Raw genomic sequence first — 16,851 nt, 5'->3', positions numbered from 1 at the left:
AATCCTAATATACCCATACAAGAACAACTTTTTTGTCAGGCATCTGGGAACAACACACAGACAGAAAATTAAATAATCTTCTTCTGAAAATAAATATACAGAACATATTCTCTACATAAAACAATTTACCATTAAGGCAAAAACTTTCATTTAATAGAAATTATTATTATCTTAATGGAAACTCAATTAGTGTAAGTAAAAGCTTAGTCACAGAAACGTATTTTCAGTTGTACTTAAAACGTTCAATAAATAGGAACAAGAAACTTCTAAAGAGTTCTTTCAGAATAAAATTCGTGTCATAAAATATAGAAAAAAGATGAATAATCGTAAAAATGAAAACATTGAATCAATTCTTTACATGTTAAAACCATTAATTGTAATTGAAAATTGGTTTGGAAAATTCAGATATCGAATGGAAAAAGGGCAACTTACCGTATTGAACAGACGAATGAAAATTTATGGAATTTTTATAACGATTATTTTGATTGTACCGTATTATGCAACATTTATAGATTTTTTACTGAAAAAACAGTTCACTGAAATTGGCGAAGTTATAGACCTGGTGGATGAATTGGTAATATTTATTATGGTCGTGCAACACATTATATCGATGGCATTATTTTTAGTTTATAGCAACAATAATGTACTCATCATTATTGGACTCGCACATATAGATTCTGTTTTAAATAAAACAAATGACAAGGAAAGCTGCAAGAAACTACGGAAACGATTTCAAATTCAATTACTTATATTTTTGACGTCTTATAGTATTATAAATTTATTAGACAATATAAAACTAGATGATTTTTTTATGACAAAAATATTAACGGCTATTATTGATTTTGAAAGACATTTTGAAGTATTTGCATTTTGCGTATTTATTGAAATATTAAATGACAAATTAGGTGTTGTCAATATAAATCTAAAACAATATGTTAGACCCAATAATAGAAATATGTATGTAAATGTAATAATACCAAAAAATAACGATATCCGAAAAGACCTCACTAATAGAGAAGGCAATTCTAAGTTATTATTCTTAGGAAAAGCATATACTATTATCAGTGAAACTAACGAATTAATAAATAAAGTTTTCCAATTTCATATTTTTAAATGTCTTTTATCAACATTTATCTATGTAATAATTATTATATGGACATTCCTATATTATATACGTAGTTCGAACGCTTTTGACACCATGCCACGCGTATTTATGCTATGTGTATTTGAAATATTGTCTATTAGTGCAATGTCTTTTGTTTGTGAATTAATGCTTTTGAAATGTCGTCGTACAAAAATTTTAATTAATGACATAATTATGAATTACGATCTTCCTGTTGAGTTGAGAATTGAAGCAAAATTATTAATGGATCTAACTGAAGTCAGACCTTTGAAGATATTTGCATACGATATGTTTGCTATAGACATTAAATTAGTACTTAAATTTGTAAGTGTTTCAACCACATATCTCATAGTTATAGTTCAACTCTCCCACTTATATTAATAGGCAATGTATTTTGTTGTAATTATTAGTATAATACACAAATCTAGTTGTAATTACGACTCGACCATCCGCCCTCGATTAAAATTCATAGAATAAGATTCATAAACTAAGCAAGAGACGCAAACACAGCGTATGGTGAGAATGTAAAGTCAAGTCAGAGATATTAAAGCTTCCAAATCAGTTACGTGTCTTTCATATTTATTAATTTAAATTCTGTTAGTTAAAATTAGTATAAATTGTTTTCAAAACACTCCGAAACTAAAAGTATTTATTTTTATGTTTTCATTTTTTCTTGTTTGTATACAATATAATTTAATTTTGAGTCATATTTGTTCTCGTGAGCTACTTACACAGACACAAATTGTAATCTCTTCTGTTCCACTTCCGCCCTAAGGATATTAGCCCGGCCAGCGTAAAATGCATCGCCCTTATAGTCATCTGCATAGCAACGAATATTGCTAGTTTGCAACATGTCGTTAATAGGCAGAATAAACAGTATGGGTTCATACCCATTGAGCCTTGAGCCTTGAGCCTTGAGATACTCCAGCGTTAATAGGCATAATTTCCGAGAATATTCCATCAACAGCGATCATGATGCTACACCTATCAAGAACACTAGTTATCCAATGGCATAAGCCAAGGATTTCATTTGGAAAGCCCAATAGTCTCCAATTCTGCGAATGTGTTTGAACTTTGCCTCAGCGTTTTAGTTCCTGCAATATCTGAAGGAAGCGTTGAATCTCTTCTTCAGGTTGGGCGCCTGTAGATACCCCGCATTTATTGCTACAGCCCAAGCCCGAGAACTCTTCAGCTTAGAGCAACAAGCTCTTTTACAAGAGTCATCGAGCCCAAGACCTCGACCTGCCACCGACACGAACAACTGTGTGGGGCGTGAAACATTTCATTCCCTGCAAAACGGTATCCGTGACGAGTTCTGCGTAGGTCGATGGACCGCCTGAAGACAATCAAAGCCACCCCCAATTAATCAAAACAAAAAACAGACTATATGTACCGTCATCATCATCATCATCATCATCATCACCATCATCATCATCATCATCATCATCATCATCATCATCATCATCATCATCAACCTATCGCAGTCCACTGCTGGACATAGGCCTCCCCAACCTCACGCCAGACATCCCGGTTTTCCGCAATTCTCATCTCGCCTACAGCGGCAATTTTACGTAGATCGTCGGTCCAGCGGACCGGAGGACGTCCCACACTGCGTTTGTCAAGACACGGTCTTCACTCCAGGAAACGTCTGCTCCAACGGCCATCAGTCCTGTGACACAGGTGACGAGCCCACTACCGCTTCAACTTGCTAATTCTGTTGGCTATGTCGGTTACTTTCGTTCTCTCCCGGATAGTCTCATTTCTAATCCTATCTTTAAGAGAAACCCCAAGCATAGCGTGTTCCATTGCACGTTGAGCAACTTTAAACTTGTGGTCCAGTCCCTTTGTCAGTGTCCACGTCTCGGCTTTCGTAGTCATTAAGAAGTTTAACCGAACAAAGCTCCAGGGAACCAGTAAAACCCGGCCGCCACACCGCGCCTTCGCGCTATTACAGTGTTTTACCTGTATCAAGGTATAGATATAATAATATACCAGTATTTACTTAACTGATACAAATAGCAAGCCAAATGACGTTTTGATTTTAGTTTAATTATTTAATTTTATTCTTTTAATAGAACATTTTATTTTTTTTAATAACGTAATCGTTCGTAAAGAGTAGTATGAAGCTTACACACATACTTTTTTATTGTTTAGTAACTAGTTTCTAAGAAAAAAATAATACATTTTTTTTCAGTTTATTTGTCAATATAAGACAAATCATTACATAGTATGAAACAAAGTCGCTTCCCGCTGTCTGTATACTTAGTATTTTTATACTTAGTATTCTTAGTACTTATGTATTTTTCTGTCCATTCTGTCTCGTTTTTATAGCTTAAAAAGAAACAGTATATTTGTTGATAAATAGTATGACAGCTCACCCTGAATTAAATATCGTTATTGATATTTCATGTAAAGTATTAACTTACTTATTTGATCTTTAAAACTACGCAACGGATTTTGATGCAGTTTTCTTTAGTAAATAAAGGGATGCCAGAGAAAGGTTTTATATGTACAATACATGCATAATATGGTAGAGGAACACTGATAGTTTTAGAGGTTTCGTTTAGAGGATAAACAAATTTTTTGCGCTTACATTGCAAATATTTATTTCGTATTTTATATTCAGTATCAGCAGTGCACTCGTGTGAAGTCGGGGCGGGTCGCATGCACGTTATAATTTTAACAGTTAACTACGACGAAAACTTCACTCGTTTATCTGTGTGTAGAGAGTTTTTCACTTCATGATGCCTATTTTTTCAAAAGGTAGACTTAGATATGATGCCTTCTCATGTAACTAAAATCTTTTTTTTTTTTCATTCGTATTTAAAATGTGCTTTTCTTCTTCAATATTCTACTGTTCACGGAAGAACTTTTGCCGTCCGTAACCTAAATTCATTCCAAAGTAGAACATTAGTGGGCTGTGTCAACTTGAACTGTTGAAAACTTAACCAATAGTAGTTTACCTTATTAAGACTCTTAGGATGAGATAACACCTGTTTGTTATTAGTCAATTGCATAACTTATATTATATTTTTTTAACTGTATTAAATGTCTTGAATTATACAGAAAAGTATTCTAGTAATTATAAAAACAAACAAACTGACATGACCAATATCTAGATTACTTACTTTAATGATCTTAGAGATAGGTATTTAAAATGTTCATTCGTTTAAGTGCTTTTTGCTAGTACCTTTATTTAGAACCAACACCAATTAATATAATGGAGGTCTAGTGTACATTGGAAAATTAATATCTGTTTTAAAATGAATATTGAGCAAATAGAGTGAGACACCGTCAAACTTAACAATAAAGAAGTCATTTGTTGTGAGTGACACTTTCAGATCGTTCTTATATAACAAAAATAAGATGAATAAAAACATTTCAATTCGTGTTGGCCCGAAAATAAATAAAAATGTTGGAACACAAATGGTTGTTAATTCAATTAATGCATTAATTAAAATTGAAAACTTTTACGGTATATTCAGATTTCATGCAGTGAATGGCGAGTTGAAAACATCGACAAAAACTATGAAAGTTTATAGCATGTTGATGATATGTATTTTTGTTATTCCATATTGTTTACTCCTAAGAGGCGTTGTTATGTCAGATATCACAGGAACGGACAAAGTGGTAAAAATAATGGATGAGATACCGGTCGTGGTTATGGTTATACAACATATTATATTTATGGTGTACTTTTTTAGCATGAGTGAAAAAAATATTATCTTTATAAAAGCAATAGCACGAATAGATTCCTACCTTAACCTGTCTAGAAACAAAGATTTTTTTAACGGTTGTCGAACACACTTGCTGGTAGCTTTGGCTATATTTTTAATAACTTACGCAATAACATGTATATTTGATTTTATTAAGGACGATTCCATGATCTTTTACTATTTAATAACAACGTTCATTGATTTTGAACGTCACCTCGAAGCATTTGCTTTTTATGCGTTTATAAAAATGATAATTGATAGGATTGATATCATTAACAAATATTTAACAAATATTAGTCAACTTAAAAGATATTTAAATCAATGTGAACAAAAACCTTATGCGATAAAAAAAGAAGATTTTCTTTTCATTGGAACTATTTCTAATAAAAATACTAAAATTATAACATTAGCTGCGGCGTATGACGTCATCGGTGAGGCATTTTCCTTAATCAACCAAATTTTTAACCTCCAAATATTTTTGACTATGGTTTCCACGTTTACTTATATCATTATAACAATATGGGTATCGATTTATCCATCTAATACAATGAAGGTATCGAAATCTTTATTAAGTATATTTTTACAGTGCGCGGCCGAACTTCTCTCATTAGGTCTAATGTCCTATATTTGCGAAGCAATGAGCCAAAAACGTGGCTTAACTGAAATATTACTTAACGAACTAATGAGAGATTACGAAATTCCACAAACTATGAGACGCCAAGCTAAGTCTTTTATGGAATTAATAAAAGCTTGGCCACTGGAAATATTAACATTTGAAATGCTAACTTTAAACATAAAATTATTGATTAAATTTATTAGTGTTGTATCAACATATTTAATAGTCATAACACAAATATCCCACTTTTTGTAAGGATTATAGCTTTTTTCGTTATGTAGGTATTGCTAATCAAGGATAAAAGTATATTTCTAATATATTATTTTTATAATCATAAAAGTTAAAGGCCCTAAAATATCTGTGAAATAACTATCACAAATACAATATAAAATCGTAACTTAAAAGTTACAGTAAAATTTTGCCCACTTAATATTATTCTTAACTATTAAGATAACTTGTAATTTCTTTTCATTGTTACAAATAATGATATTGTATGGATAATTGTTTAAAATTATTGTATAAATAAATACAAATATAAGGTATATAAGAACGTTTTATTTGATCAAAATAGAAACCTCATATTATTTAATTAAATCCCACAATATAATATACCCACGGCGTGTTTCCCCGGTTGTGGATAATGTTTATCCTGGATATAAGTTACAAATAGACATTAACAGCACTAGGTAGAATAGGCTATTAGGACCTGTTTGACCTATTGCGAATATAAATTTCGCATAAATATAGTGGATTTCGATAGTAAAAAACAATAGGTATATCAAAAACTTTTGCCTGTTAGATCCCATTATCCGTCAAATAACATTATCCACAACCGATGGAACGGGCCCTACATACCTTTACAACAGACACAATTTTGGAATACTAGCTGTGCCTTCGTCCGCGTGGAATAATAACTGGATATATCTTTTGGTTTATTTTTAACACCAGATTAGCTTTAGCATTTTGTCTCTTGTCGCAAACTTATGAAACATTCACATAAATCTTACACATTTCCATACGAACATTCATTCTCTATTCTTTACTGTTATTTTATACCCTTGAGGGTAAAACTTTTACAAACTTTTATTTGTCATATTTATTTATGACAATCGACAGCCTTAAAAATAAGTTTCAAGTTTCTAGCTCTAAAAATGACGACACTTCCATACAAATTTTATCCCCACCTTTCAACTCCTTACCCCCTTTTAACGCATTAAAAAGTAGCCTATGTCCTTTCTCAGGCCCTAGACGTTCTTTGTACTAAATTTCATTTAAATCGGTTCAGTAGTTATGGCGTGAAAGCACGACAGACAGACAGACAGAGTTACTATCGTATATATATATATATATATATATATATATATATATATATATATATATATATATATATATATATATATATATATATATATACGATATATATATATATATATATATATATACGATATATATATATATATATATATATATATACTAGCTGTGCCCGCGGCTTCGCCCGCGTTGAAATCAGTTTGTCACAAAGTTTTCCCGGCAATCTTCCAGTGAAACTCTCATCGAAATCGGCTTAGCCGTTCCATAAACCTTCCTCTTGAAGCCCTCTCTCTATTGGTGAAACCGCATGAAAATCCGTTCAGTAGATTTTGAGAGAATCGATCACATACGCCTTTGGGGACTTTGTTTTATAATACACTAACTGTTGCCCGCGACTACGTCCGCGTGGTTATGAAGATATGCATTACTATTAAGATGCTTAACGCAAATTATTTTTTTATTTCAGTTACTTGAAATGCTTATCATTCTGAGTAACTTTTTCAAAGGCAAAATTTAGTATAATTTAATAGTTATTTGTATAAAACCTCTTTATACACCACATTTTAAGTTTTATTTTCAGGCTGCAGTATAAATAACCCTATCCTATATCAGGGGAACTTATAGCTGCTGTATATGTTTCATACAAACTATCAACCCCAATTAAACTCCCTTAGCGGTAGAATATCGCAAAATCCGTTCTTAGCGGACGTCTACTAACTATAATCTACCTCCCTGCCAAATTTCATCTTTGTCCACCCTGGATGGACCATCCAGCAGTTTTTGAGTTCTCGTGATGAGTGAGTCAGTACCTTTCTCTTCTTCTTGAACCTTTCTCTTTTATATATATAGATTACGATGCATTATTTGGACACCTCCTCACCATCTATAGAGCATACATTTTAAATTTCAAGTCTCGTACTTCAAAAAAACAGGACTTTTATATAAACTTCCAACCCCCGTTTTATCCCCTAAGGGGTCGAGTTTCATAAAATTCGTTCTTAATAGATGTCTACGCCGTATAAGGAACCTATCTGCCAAATTTCAAGTTTTTAGGTGTTACAGTTTCGAAGATTTCGTGATGAGTTAGTCAACCTACCATCCCCCGTTTTAACCCCAAAAGGGAGTTGATTTCTAAAGATACATTATTTGAACACCTTCTCACTATCTATAGAGCATAAATTTTAAATTTCAAGTCTCTTCCTTCAAAAACATAGGACTTTCATACAAATTTCCAACCCCCGTTTTATCCCCTTAAGTGTCGAGTTTCATAAAACCCGTTCTTAGCAAATGTCTGCGCTTTATTAAAAACGTACTTGCCAAATTTCAAGTTTGAAGCTGTTATAGTTTCGAAGATTTCGTGATGAGTGAGTCAACCTACCATCCCCCGTTTTAACCCCAAAAGGGAGTTGATTTCTAAAGATACATTATTTAGACACCTTCTCACTATCTATAAAGTATACGTTTTAAATTTCAAGTCTCTAACTTCAAAAACATAGGACTTTCATACAAACTACCAACCCCCGTTTTACCCCCTTAGGGGTTGAGTTTCGCAAAATCTATTCTTAGCAGATGTTTATACCCTATAAGGAACGTACCTACTAAATTTCAAGTTTGTAGCTGTTATAGTTTCGGAGATTTCGTGATGAGCGAGTCAACCTACCATCTCCCGTTATAACCCCAAAAGGGAGTTGATTTCTGAAGATACATTATTTAGACACCTTCTCACTATCTATAAAACATATGTTTTAAATTTCAAGTCTCTTACTTCAAAAACATAGGACTTTCATACTGTTTCAACTTCCAACCCCCGTTTTATCCCCTTAGGGATTAAGTTTAGTAAAATCTGTTCTGAGCGAATGTCTACGCCCTATAAGGAACCTATCTCCCAAATTTCAAGTTTGTAGCTGTTATAGTTTTGGAGCTTTCGTGATGAGTGAGTCAACCTACCATCCCCCGTTGTATCCCCAAAAGGGATTTGTTTTCTAAAGATACATTATTTGGATACCTTCTCACTACTATTTAGAGCATACATTTTAAATTTCAAGTCTCTTACTTCAAAAACATAGGACTTTCATACAAACTTCCAACCCCCGTTTTACCCCCTTAGGAGTAGAGTTTCGTAAAATCCATTCTTAGCGGTAGTTTACGCCCTATAAGGAGCCTACCAGCTACATTTCAAGTTTTTAGATGTTATAGTTTCGGAGATTTAGTGATCAGTGAGTTAACCTACGATCCCCCGTTTTAACCCCAAACAGGAGTTGATTTCTAAAGATACATTATTTGGACACCTTTTCACCATCTATAGAGCTTACATTTTAAATTTCAAGTCTCTTACTTCAAAAACATAGGACTTTCATACAAACTTGCAACCCCCGTTTTACCCCCTTAAGGGTCGAGTTTCGTAAAATCCGTTCTTAGCGGATGCCTACGTCTTATAAGGAGCCTACCTGCCAAATTTCAAGTTTGTAGGTGTTATAGTTTCGGAGATTTCGTGATGAGTAAGTCAACCTACCATCCCCCGTTTTAACCCCAAAAGGAGGTTGATTTCTAACGATACATTATTTGAACGCCTCCTCACCATCTATAGAGCATACATTTTAAATTTCAAATCTCTTACTTCAAAAACATGGGACTCTCATACAAACTTCCAACCCCTATTTTACCCCCTTAGGGGTTGAGTTTCGTAAAATCCGTTCTTAGCGGATGTCTACATCCTATAAGGAGCCTACCTGCCAAATTTCAAGTTTGTAGGTTTTATAGTTTCGGAGATTTCGTGATGAATGACCTTTCGCGTTTATATATATTATAGATTATAAAGCTGGATAGTTTGTTTACTTCAACGCGCCAACCTCAGAAACTACTGGTCTGATTTGAAAAAGTCTTTCAGTGTTAGATAGCCCCTTTATCATCACGTTAAGACCAATAGGAACGGAGCACCAATGAATAAAAAATTATGTGGTGTCATGGGACACCAGGTAGGAACGAATTTCCTTCGTATACTATAGAAGCAACACAATTTGAAAAAAAATGTTGAAATATATATATATATATATATATATATATATATATATATATATATATATATATATATTAGTAAGGATTGGCAGCGGTCCTAAAAAGCTAAAGTTTTCAAGAATTCTCACTCAACTTCGAAGATAGGTATCGTTAAAAATATCGTTATTTATTCTTTTTAAAAATTTTAACGGTATATAAAGTATCGAAAAAAAATAACGTTATTTAATGGTATTTTATAATGGTAATAATTGGTAACTTTACCAAGCCCTGGGACAGACTTTGAAATGAGGCAACGCATTGTCAAACCATGACGAAAATAATAGGTTGTGTTGAGCTTTTCTCTCTTCTTTTGGACATAATACATCGCGACAATGAGACACTAAAGGAAGCTCCTAATTTATTAAAATAAACTTAGATAAGGATATGTTCTCTCCCGACTTGACAATTACTAAGTGTTCGTTTATATATTGAGTAGACCGAAGACTCGACTGTGTCTACTCACCACAGAAATACAGCACTATTTTATTTATTATATAATAATTATTATTTTTTGATCTTCTGTAAAGATGAGGTATTCTACACAGTTGGACTACTCCAGATTTGAATAAAATATTTTCTGCTGTGCTAGAGAGGGTAACAGGGATGAAAACTTTGGCAGTATTACGATAGGGGTGATTTCATCGTTAGTCTCGTGCGTCATATCCAGATATTTACAGTCATCTTAAGTTTTAGCTTTCACGAGGTTCTCGTCTTGCGGGATGGTGAAGTTCACTCAAAATACCTGTATCCTGTCCATCACTACGATATCCTTATGTTTGTTTTTACTTGTTTTCCTGTGTCGTCCTGTTCGTGGCAATAGGCAGGTCCTAGAAGACCCGGACTCCATCGCGTTCCAGTACTGGCACCGTCATGTCATTAATAATACGCGATCCTTTATAGTAGGACACCTTTAATTAAGGGCAAGCTATTGCGCGAAAATATTATTATTATTATCAGCAATGCTAACAGAGAGGTTCACTAAGTTAATTCTGAGGTCACAAATAACATAAAACCCTAAAGTAACTATTTAAGAATATTTTTACCACAGCAGTTGTCGCCATATAGGTATAGTCTTTAGTTTGTTTTAAGAAATTTAATATTGAAAGTACAATTGACATCGCTCACAAACCGACGATTGCGGGTTCGATGCCCGCTCGGAATGGATATTTGTATTTGTATAAATATTTCTTTCCGGTCTGGTTGTCTGTTCATGTGGAACACCTACAATGCCTCGAAAAGTGCATTATGCCTTCGGTCCCGATTGTTATCATAGACGAAGGATAAGATAGACGTAGGATAGCGATGGCTACTCATAGTAGGGAATATATCCATCCCGTAGTGGTGCAGCGTTGTGAATTAAGCTTCTCCCACATAAAGAAAAAGGCCATGACTAGCTGTGGGGTTTTACAGGCTAAATCGTGTGATGTTTCATAATATTACGAAATGTACACATTTCGTACAATCGTATTGACGTAACCGTATTTAATCGATGGAAATATAAACCATTGCAACAATGTTTATTCATAATGTCATTTTATAAAATTTGGATTGATTGATTGATTGAGTGATAGATTCAGCCTCTAATGTTTTATCAAATGTTTATCTTGCTATTAATTTATATACTTTATAACAATCACAGAAATGTACAGTCCAGTACTTATTCATAGATAAGCTTATTAAATTAACGATATTAACGGTATTAATTAACGGTATATTTTAAGTGACTTCATTTAATTAAAATTCTAATGTTTGCGACTCGTCGCTAGGTAGCAAAAAAAGCTATTAGCATTTATGAAAACTCAACAAAAACAGAAATAAAACTATCTTGATAAGTATTAAGTGAATTCCTGTCAATAAAACGAAGTATTTTCCAAAGTTTACTTTGTTAATGGAAAATTTTAATAAATAATAAATTTGACACGTTTTTTGTTTGAATAAAATATAAACATATATGAATTAAACGTAAGCTTTTAAGTTAGCTGTAAACAACAGCAAATTTAAAGAGCGATAATATTTTATTTTAAATAATAAGTAAGAAATGTTGTTTGACTAATTCTACATTCGTAGAAAATCTTAAAGTAAAAAAATGAAAAATGTAAATTTTGTTTGAAAATTGACATTATTCAATAACTTTTTATATATTAAACATTATTTGTAAGTTTTCAAAATGATTAAATAATGCTTAATTTTATCATTATTAAATAGTGATCAATTTCCTGACTAAAATTGTTCATAACTATTGTATCAAAAACAGATAGAACATGTTTTTCCAGCAAACTTTATGATAGTAACCGGTTTTAATTAAACTATTAAATTAAACTATTTTTTTAAAGATCATTTGTGATAATGATGATTCATGAATTCCAATTTCTTTAATAATTAGAATTTTTTTTTCTTAAATTAAGTAATAATTTGTAAATTCAACTCAAATTATGCTATGTAGAAAATAGGGTTCAGCATGGGTTAATCCCAGTACCTAATAAACAAGGATTTCCTGGTTCTTTGGTTAGTCAAAAAAAAAACGCAAAATCAAATTTCAGTCCCGTTCCAGTTTCGGTACGGCTGCTAAAGCTGTGTGGCTACGGCAATAAAGAATATAGCCACCCCCTCTCTTCCTGTGAGTGTCGTATGAGGCGACTAAGGGAAAACACAGTTCCACTACCGCCTTAGAACTTATAAAGCCGACCGATGGCGGGTTAACCATCCAACTCTGGCTTTGAAATACACTGGCCGAAGAGGGGCAGCAGCGTCTTCGGTGCGATAAAGCCAACTCTGCGGTCACCAACCCGAGTGCCCAGCGTGGTGACTATGGACAACACACATGAGTTCGCGCCATTTTTGGCGTGAATTTGTGGAGGCCTATGTCCACCAGTGGACTGCAATAGGCTGAAATAATGATGATGATGATAATGATGATGAATTCATATTAAAGCGAACTAGAGATAAAATCTGTGCATCCACGTGATGAAATTAATAACATGTCCTTAAGAGAAGGCTGCTATGGTAAAAATATGACGTTAGAAATATCTCAACAAGCTCTTCAGAAATCTTCATTATACATATGGTAAAAACTCACGTAGAAAGAACCGCTCGATGGAGAGATGAAAGGATACCTAAAGGTTATAAATGGCATTACAAACTACCTCGCGTGGATGGATTCTAAAAGTTTGAGTTGACATTGAAGGATGGATCTGCGCTTTGCAAATAAGAAGCAAAATGTCCGAATACGAGACATCACCTGACCCTGTTCAGTACCATGAGCTTTTTAGCAGCTAGTTTGGTATTACTCGTTAAATAGCCTCCAATAAGCCTCAAGGATCTTAATATTCGGGAAGGTGAAATTCAGAGCTACAATGAAGAGCAGTTTGTACGCGCTTATGCGTTCAAACTTTTGTCTTTCACTTCCATTTCAGATATAATTAGGCCTGCCATCATTTTAGCCATAACAAATAGTAAAACTCCAGCATTAATGGGGTTTACGAGCATACTCTTCCGACCACAATTTTATTTTGCGCTCGATTAGGTAATTGGTTTCTAGAGTGTATGATACTCTGAAGCGATCGCACGATGGTTTCTATGTCAAAATAGCTTTTTGTGCCAGTCCCAACAAAAGGCCGTTCGAATATTGATACCGAGTGACATAGCTTCTCCCGTTACCTTTAATATCGATTGCTGAACGGCATCAAAAGAAATCAAACCCTACGATACTACCATGTTCCATACCAGTAACGTGGCCGGCAAGCTATTAAATCACTAAACTTCTTGCTATAAAAATAATGAAGAGTGCAAAGAATAGTTTTTTACTCAAACTCACTTCTTCACGCATTGATTGTCTATATCAAAGGATGATTGGTGGTGCATTTCCCACATTGTCAATATTTTAAATCGACGCAGAGTTGGTAACTACTATTTTACTTTGCTCTGTATGCCTTCTGGTACATGCAATGATGTTAGTGAAGGCTGATAGAGGCTACCTTGTACTGATTTGGTAAGACACCAAAAAGCACAGGTTCCACTTGGTAAGCCTAAGTTATCTATATATGTGTATTAGAAATGTATCCCAGCAGTTTACTTCTTGCAAAACTTAGCTACATACATTACTTCTCTTTTTAGAATCTCTTCTTCAGGATAACATATACATATATATAGGAACTTGGAACCAGTGACATAGCCCTAAAAAGATGGACATGGACAATTCGCGACGGTAACTGTGCAGATAATGTTTAGTAATTTTTGACTTGTTTATTACTACTAAACACAAGAATAGACAAATAAAAAAATCTTAATGAGAACACTGAGTGATTCAGCTATATTAATTATTCTTTTTTTTTTTGAAAATTACTTAAAATTCAACAATAACTATTTAAATTTTTAATTATGGTACGCTTTTGAAGAATAAAACATATTTTATATGATAAAAACTAAAGGAAAGTACCGAAGTAATAAAAAAACCGGCTTCAATTATATCGCCTTATAAATACGTTTTAGCTCGAAAAGTCTTGTTATTCTCACTTGTCAGATCTCAATTCCTAAATGGAACCACATTACACGCACTACCCTTCGATTAAAAAATCATCGAAATCGGTCCACTCAGTCAAAAGTACGGAGGTAACAACATACATAAAAAATACAGTCGAATTGAGAAACTCCTCCTTTTTTGGATATCGCTTAAAATAATTAATTAAAATATTAAATTAGTAAAGAAAAATTATATTTCAATATTTAGTGTATATTTTTTATTATTGTGGGATAAAGGAACGATATTTCTCAATTCCAAAATCAAATCAAATCACTTCAATCTGAGTGATACGAGTATACTTTTGGCCACAACAGATGCAGATTGCAGATGAAATTTATTATTACTATCGCTTTTCTTGTTTTTTTTTTTTGTTTTTTTTTTGTATATTATAATTTTAATTTTGCTTTGGTTTGAACGTAATTATGTTTTTTTATGCGTTTTGTTTATATGAAATTTTATATATGTAGATAGATACTGTATCACTCATTCTCTACATATATTTATAACTTATTATTATTATTATTAAATTATATCTAATATTTTTTGTGATCTATTTATGTATAAAAATATTATCTGCGATTTGGATGACAGCCCAATTGTTTTTTCTTTCATTTTCCAATATAAGTATGTGGACGGCAGCCATTTAACAACATTTTAAAATCATGCAGTTTGTAGGCCTTAGAAATGTCACCGTAAATAAATTTACTCGAATAAAGTAAATTATTTCTGCTTTTTCTACAACTTCATTACATTAATGGACATTAATTTTATTTATATTGGAAAACAATTGAACTCTTATAAAATAGTGGAAGTTATTCTGTTCTAAGCGCTAGCAAGTTAGACAACTGTTTGTGTGAAAAACTAAATATAATTAAATATCGAAAAATTATGGATAGAAAGAGAAATGAAAAAGCTAGAATACGAATAATTCTTAAGGCGATTGATCCGTTATTAAAGATCGAAAAATGTTATGGAATATTTAGATTTCACTTAATGGGCGACCACCTGGTACGGACGAACAGAAAAATGAAGGTTTTTGGAATCTCATTTATGTCTGTACTCCTTATTCTATGTTTTTTATATCTTATACACATTTCGCACACAATAAAAGTTTTTAACATTGCAGCTATTGTGGAACTAGTAGATATAATGCCGTTAGTCATTGTTGCTATCCAGTATTGTGTATCAACCATCATATTCTTACAGTTAAGTGACAAAAACATAGAGCTTATAAAAACATTAGCTAAAATAGATCACATATTAAACATATCCGTCAATTCAAACCATTTCAGGAAATTAAGAAAAAATGTAATTATTATTTTGTTTGTATTTATATTGAGCTATATTCTTTCGTCTATTCCAACATTCATTATACAAGTAGAAGACAATGACATAAGTTACGAAATGATTTATTTTACCATTGATTTTCCTCGTCATCTCGAATTTATATCTTTTTACATATTAATAAAAATATTGTCTGAAAGATTAGACATCCTTAATAAATATTTATTAAATTTTATAAAATTCAAAGACGATGAAACGTGTTTTTTGTTATTTAATAATATTGAATTTAATGAAGATTATAACAAAAGTTTAAACTTTGTAGGTCGAATTTCTAGTAAAAACAAAAAAGTCATACGGCTCGCTGCAGCGTACGAAGGAATCGCCAAAGCGAATAATTTAGTAAATGACATTTTTAAATTCCAGAACTTCATAACACTTGTATCGACATTTATTTACATTATTATTACACTGTGGACGTCAATATACTATTATCGTACATCTAAATATTCAAAAACGTTTTTAACAATTATTGTGCAATGTATTTACGAAATTTTTATTATAGCCATTATGTCTTACGTTTGTGACTCGATGACTTCAAAACGAAGTGAAACTAAAATATACATAAACATGTTAATTATGGATTATAATTTGCCAGAACCTATGAGAAATCAAGCGAAAGTTTTTATAGAACTGATCGAAGTGTGGTCTTTAGAAATATTCGCTTATATGTTTCCAATAGATATTAAGCTTATTCTTAAGTTTATAAGTGTTTCAACTGCGTATCTTATAGTTATTATACAAATAACGCATTTTTTGTAAATAAGTGTAAAGTTTGTTATGTTAATACAAGTGAAAATGGATCCAGGCCATTGCAAAAATATCGATGAGATACGGGTTGTAATTTTCGTGTTTTTTTTCAAATAAATTTTATGGTTAATTACGCATGTAATCATTACTCTAAGTTGTATTGCTATCATTAATCATTGTTTATGCGCATATTTATAATGAAATCAAATGACAAAAAATAAAATTAACTTTATAAATATTTACGTATTTTGAAATTTTTTATTATATAATCCAACTTCATATAATATCCTAACAAATAACACAGCTAGACCTGTCTTGTCTTATAAAGCACCCTGTTTACCCGTACAGCTATTTTGTCTTATTGTGAATAGACAGATATGTAGTCTGAAAGGTCTGAAGGAGCCTTACACACATTTGACTT

General features: G+C 32.3%; 1 protein-coding gene across 1 annotated transcript; it reads left to right on the top strand.

The window, feature by feature from the left end:
- Window positions 1–316: 316 nt before the first annotated feature.
- LOC123658249 lies at window positions 317–1,504 on the top strand. The gene is made up of 2 exons (XM_045593689.1): window positions 317–574; window positions 836–1,504. The coding sequence occupies exons 1-2, from the start codon at window positions 317–319 to the stop codon at window positions 1,502–1,504; spliced, it is 927 nt and encodes a 308-aa protein (XP_045449645.1).
- Window positions 1,505–16,851: the final 15,347 nt, after the last annotated feature.

The sequence above is a fragment of the Melitaea cinxia genome, chromosome 12 (assembly GCF_905220565.1).
Source record: "Melitaea cinxia chromosome 12, ilMelCinx1.1, whole genome shotgun sequence".
In the NCBI taxonomy this organism is placed as follows: Eukaryota; Metazoa; Arthropoda; class Insecta; order Lepidoptera; family Nymphalidae; genus Melitaea; species Melitaea cinxia.
Note: the sequence above shows the minus strand (reverse complement) of the source record. Positions and strands in the feature narration are given on the sequence as shown.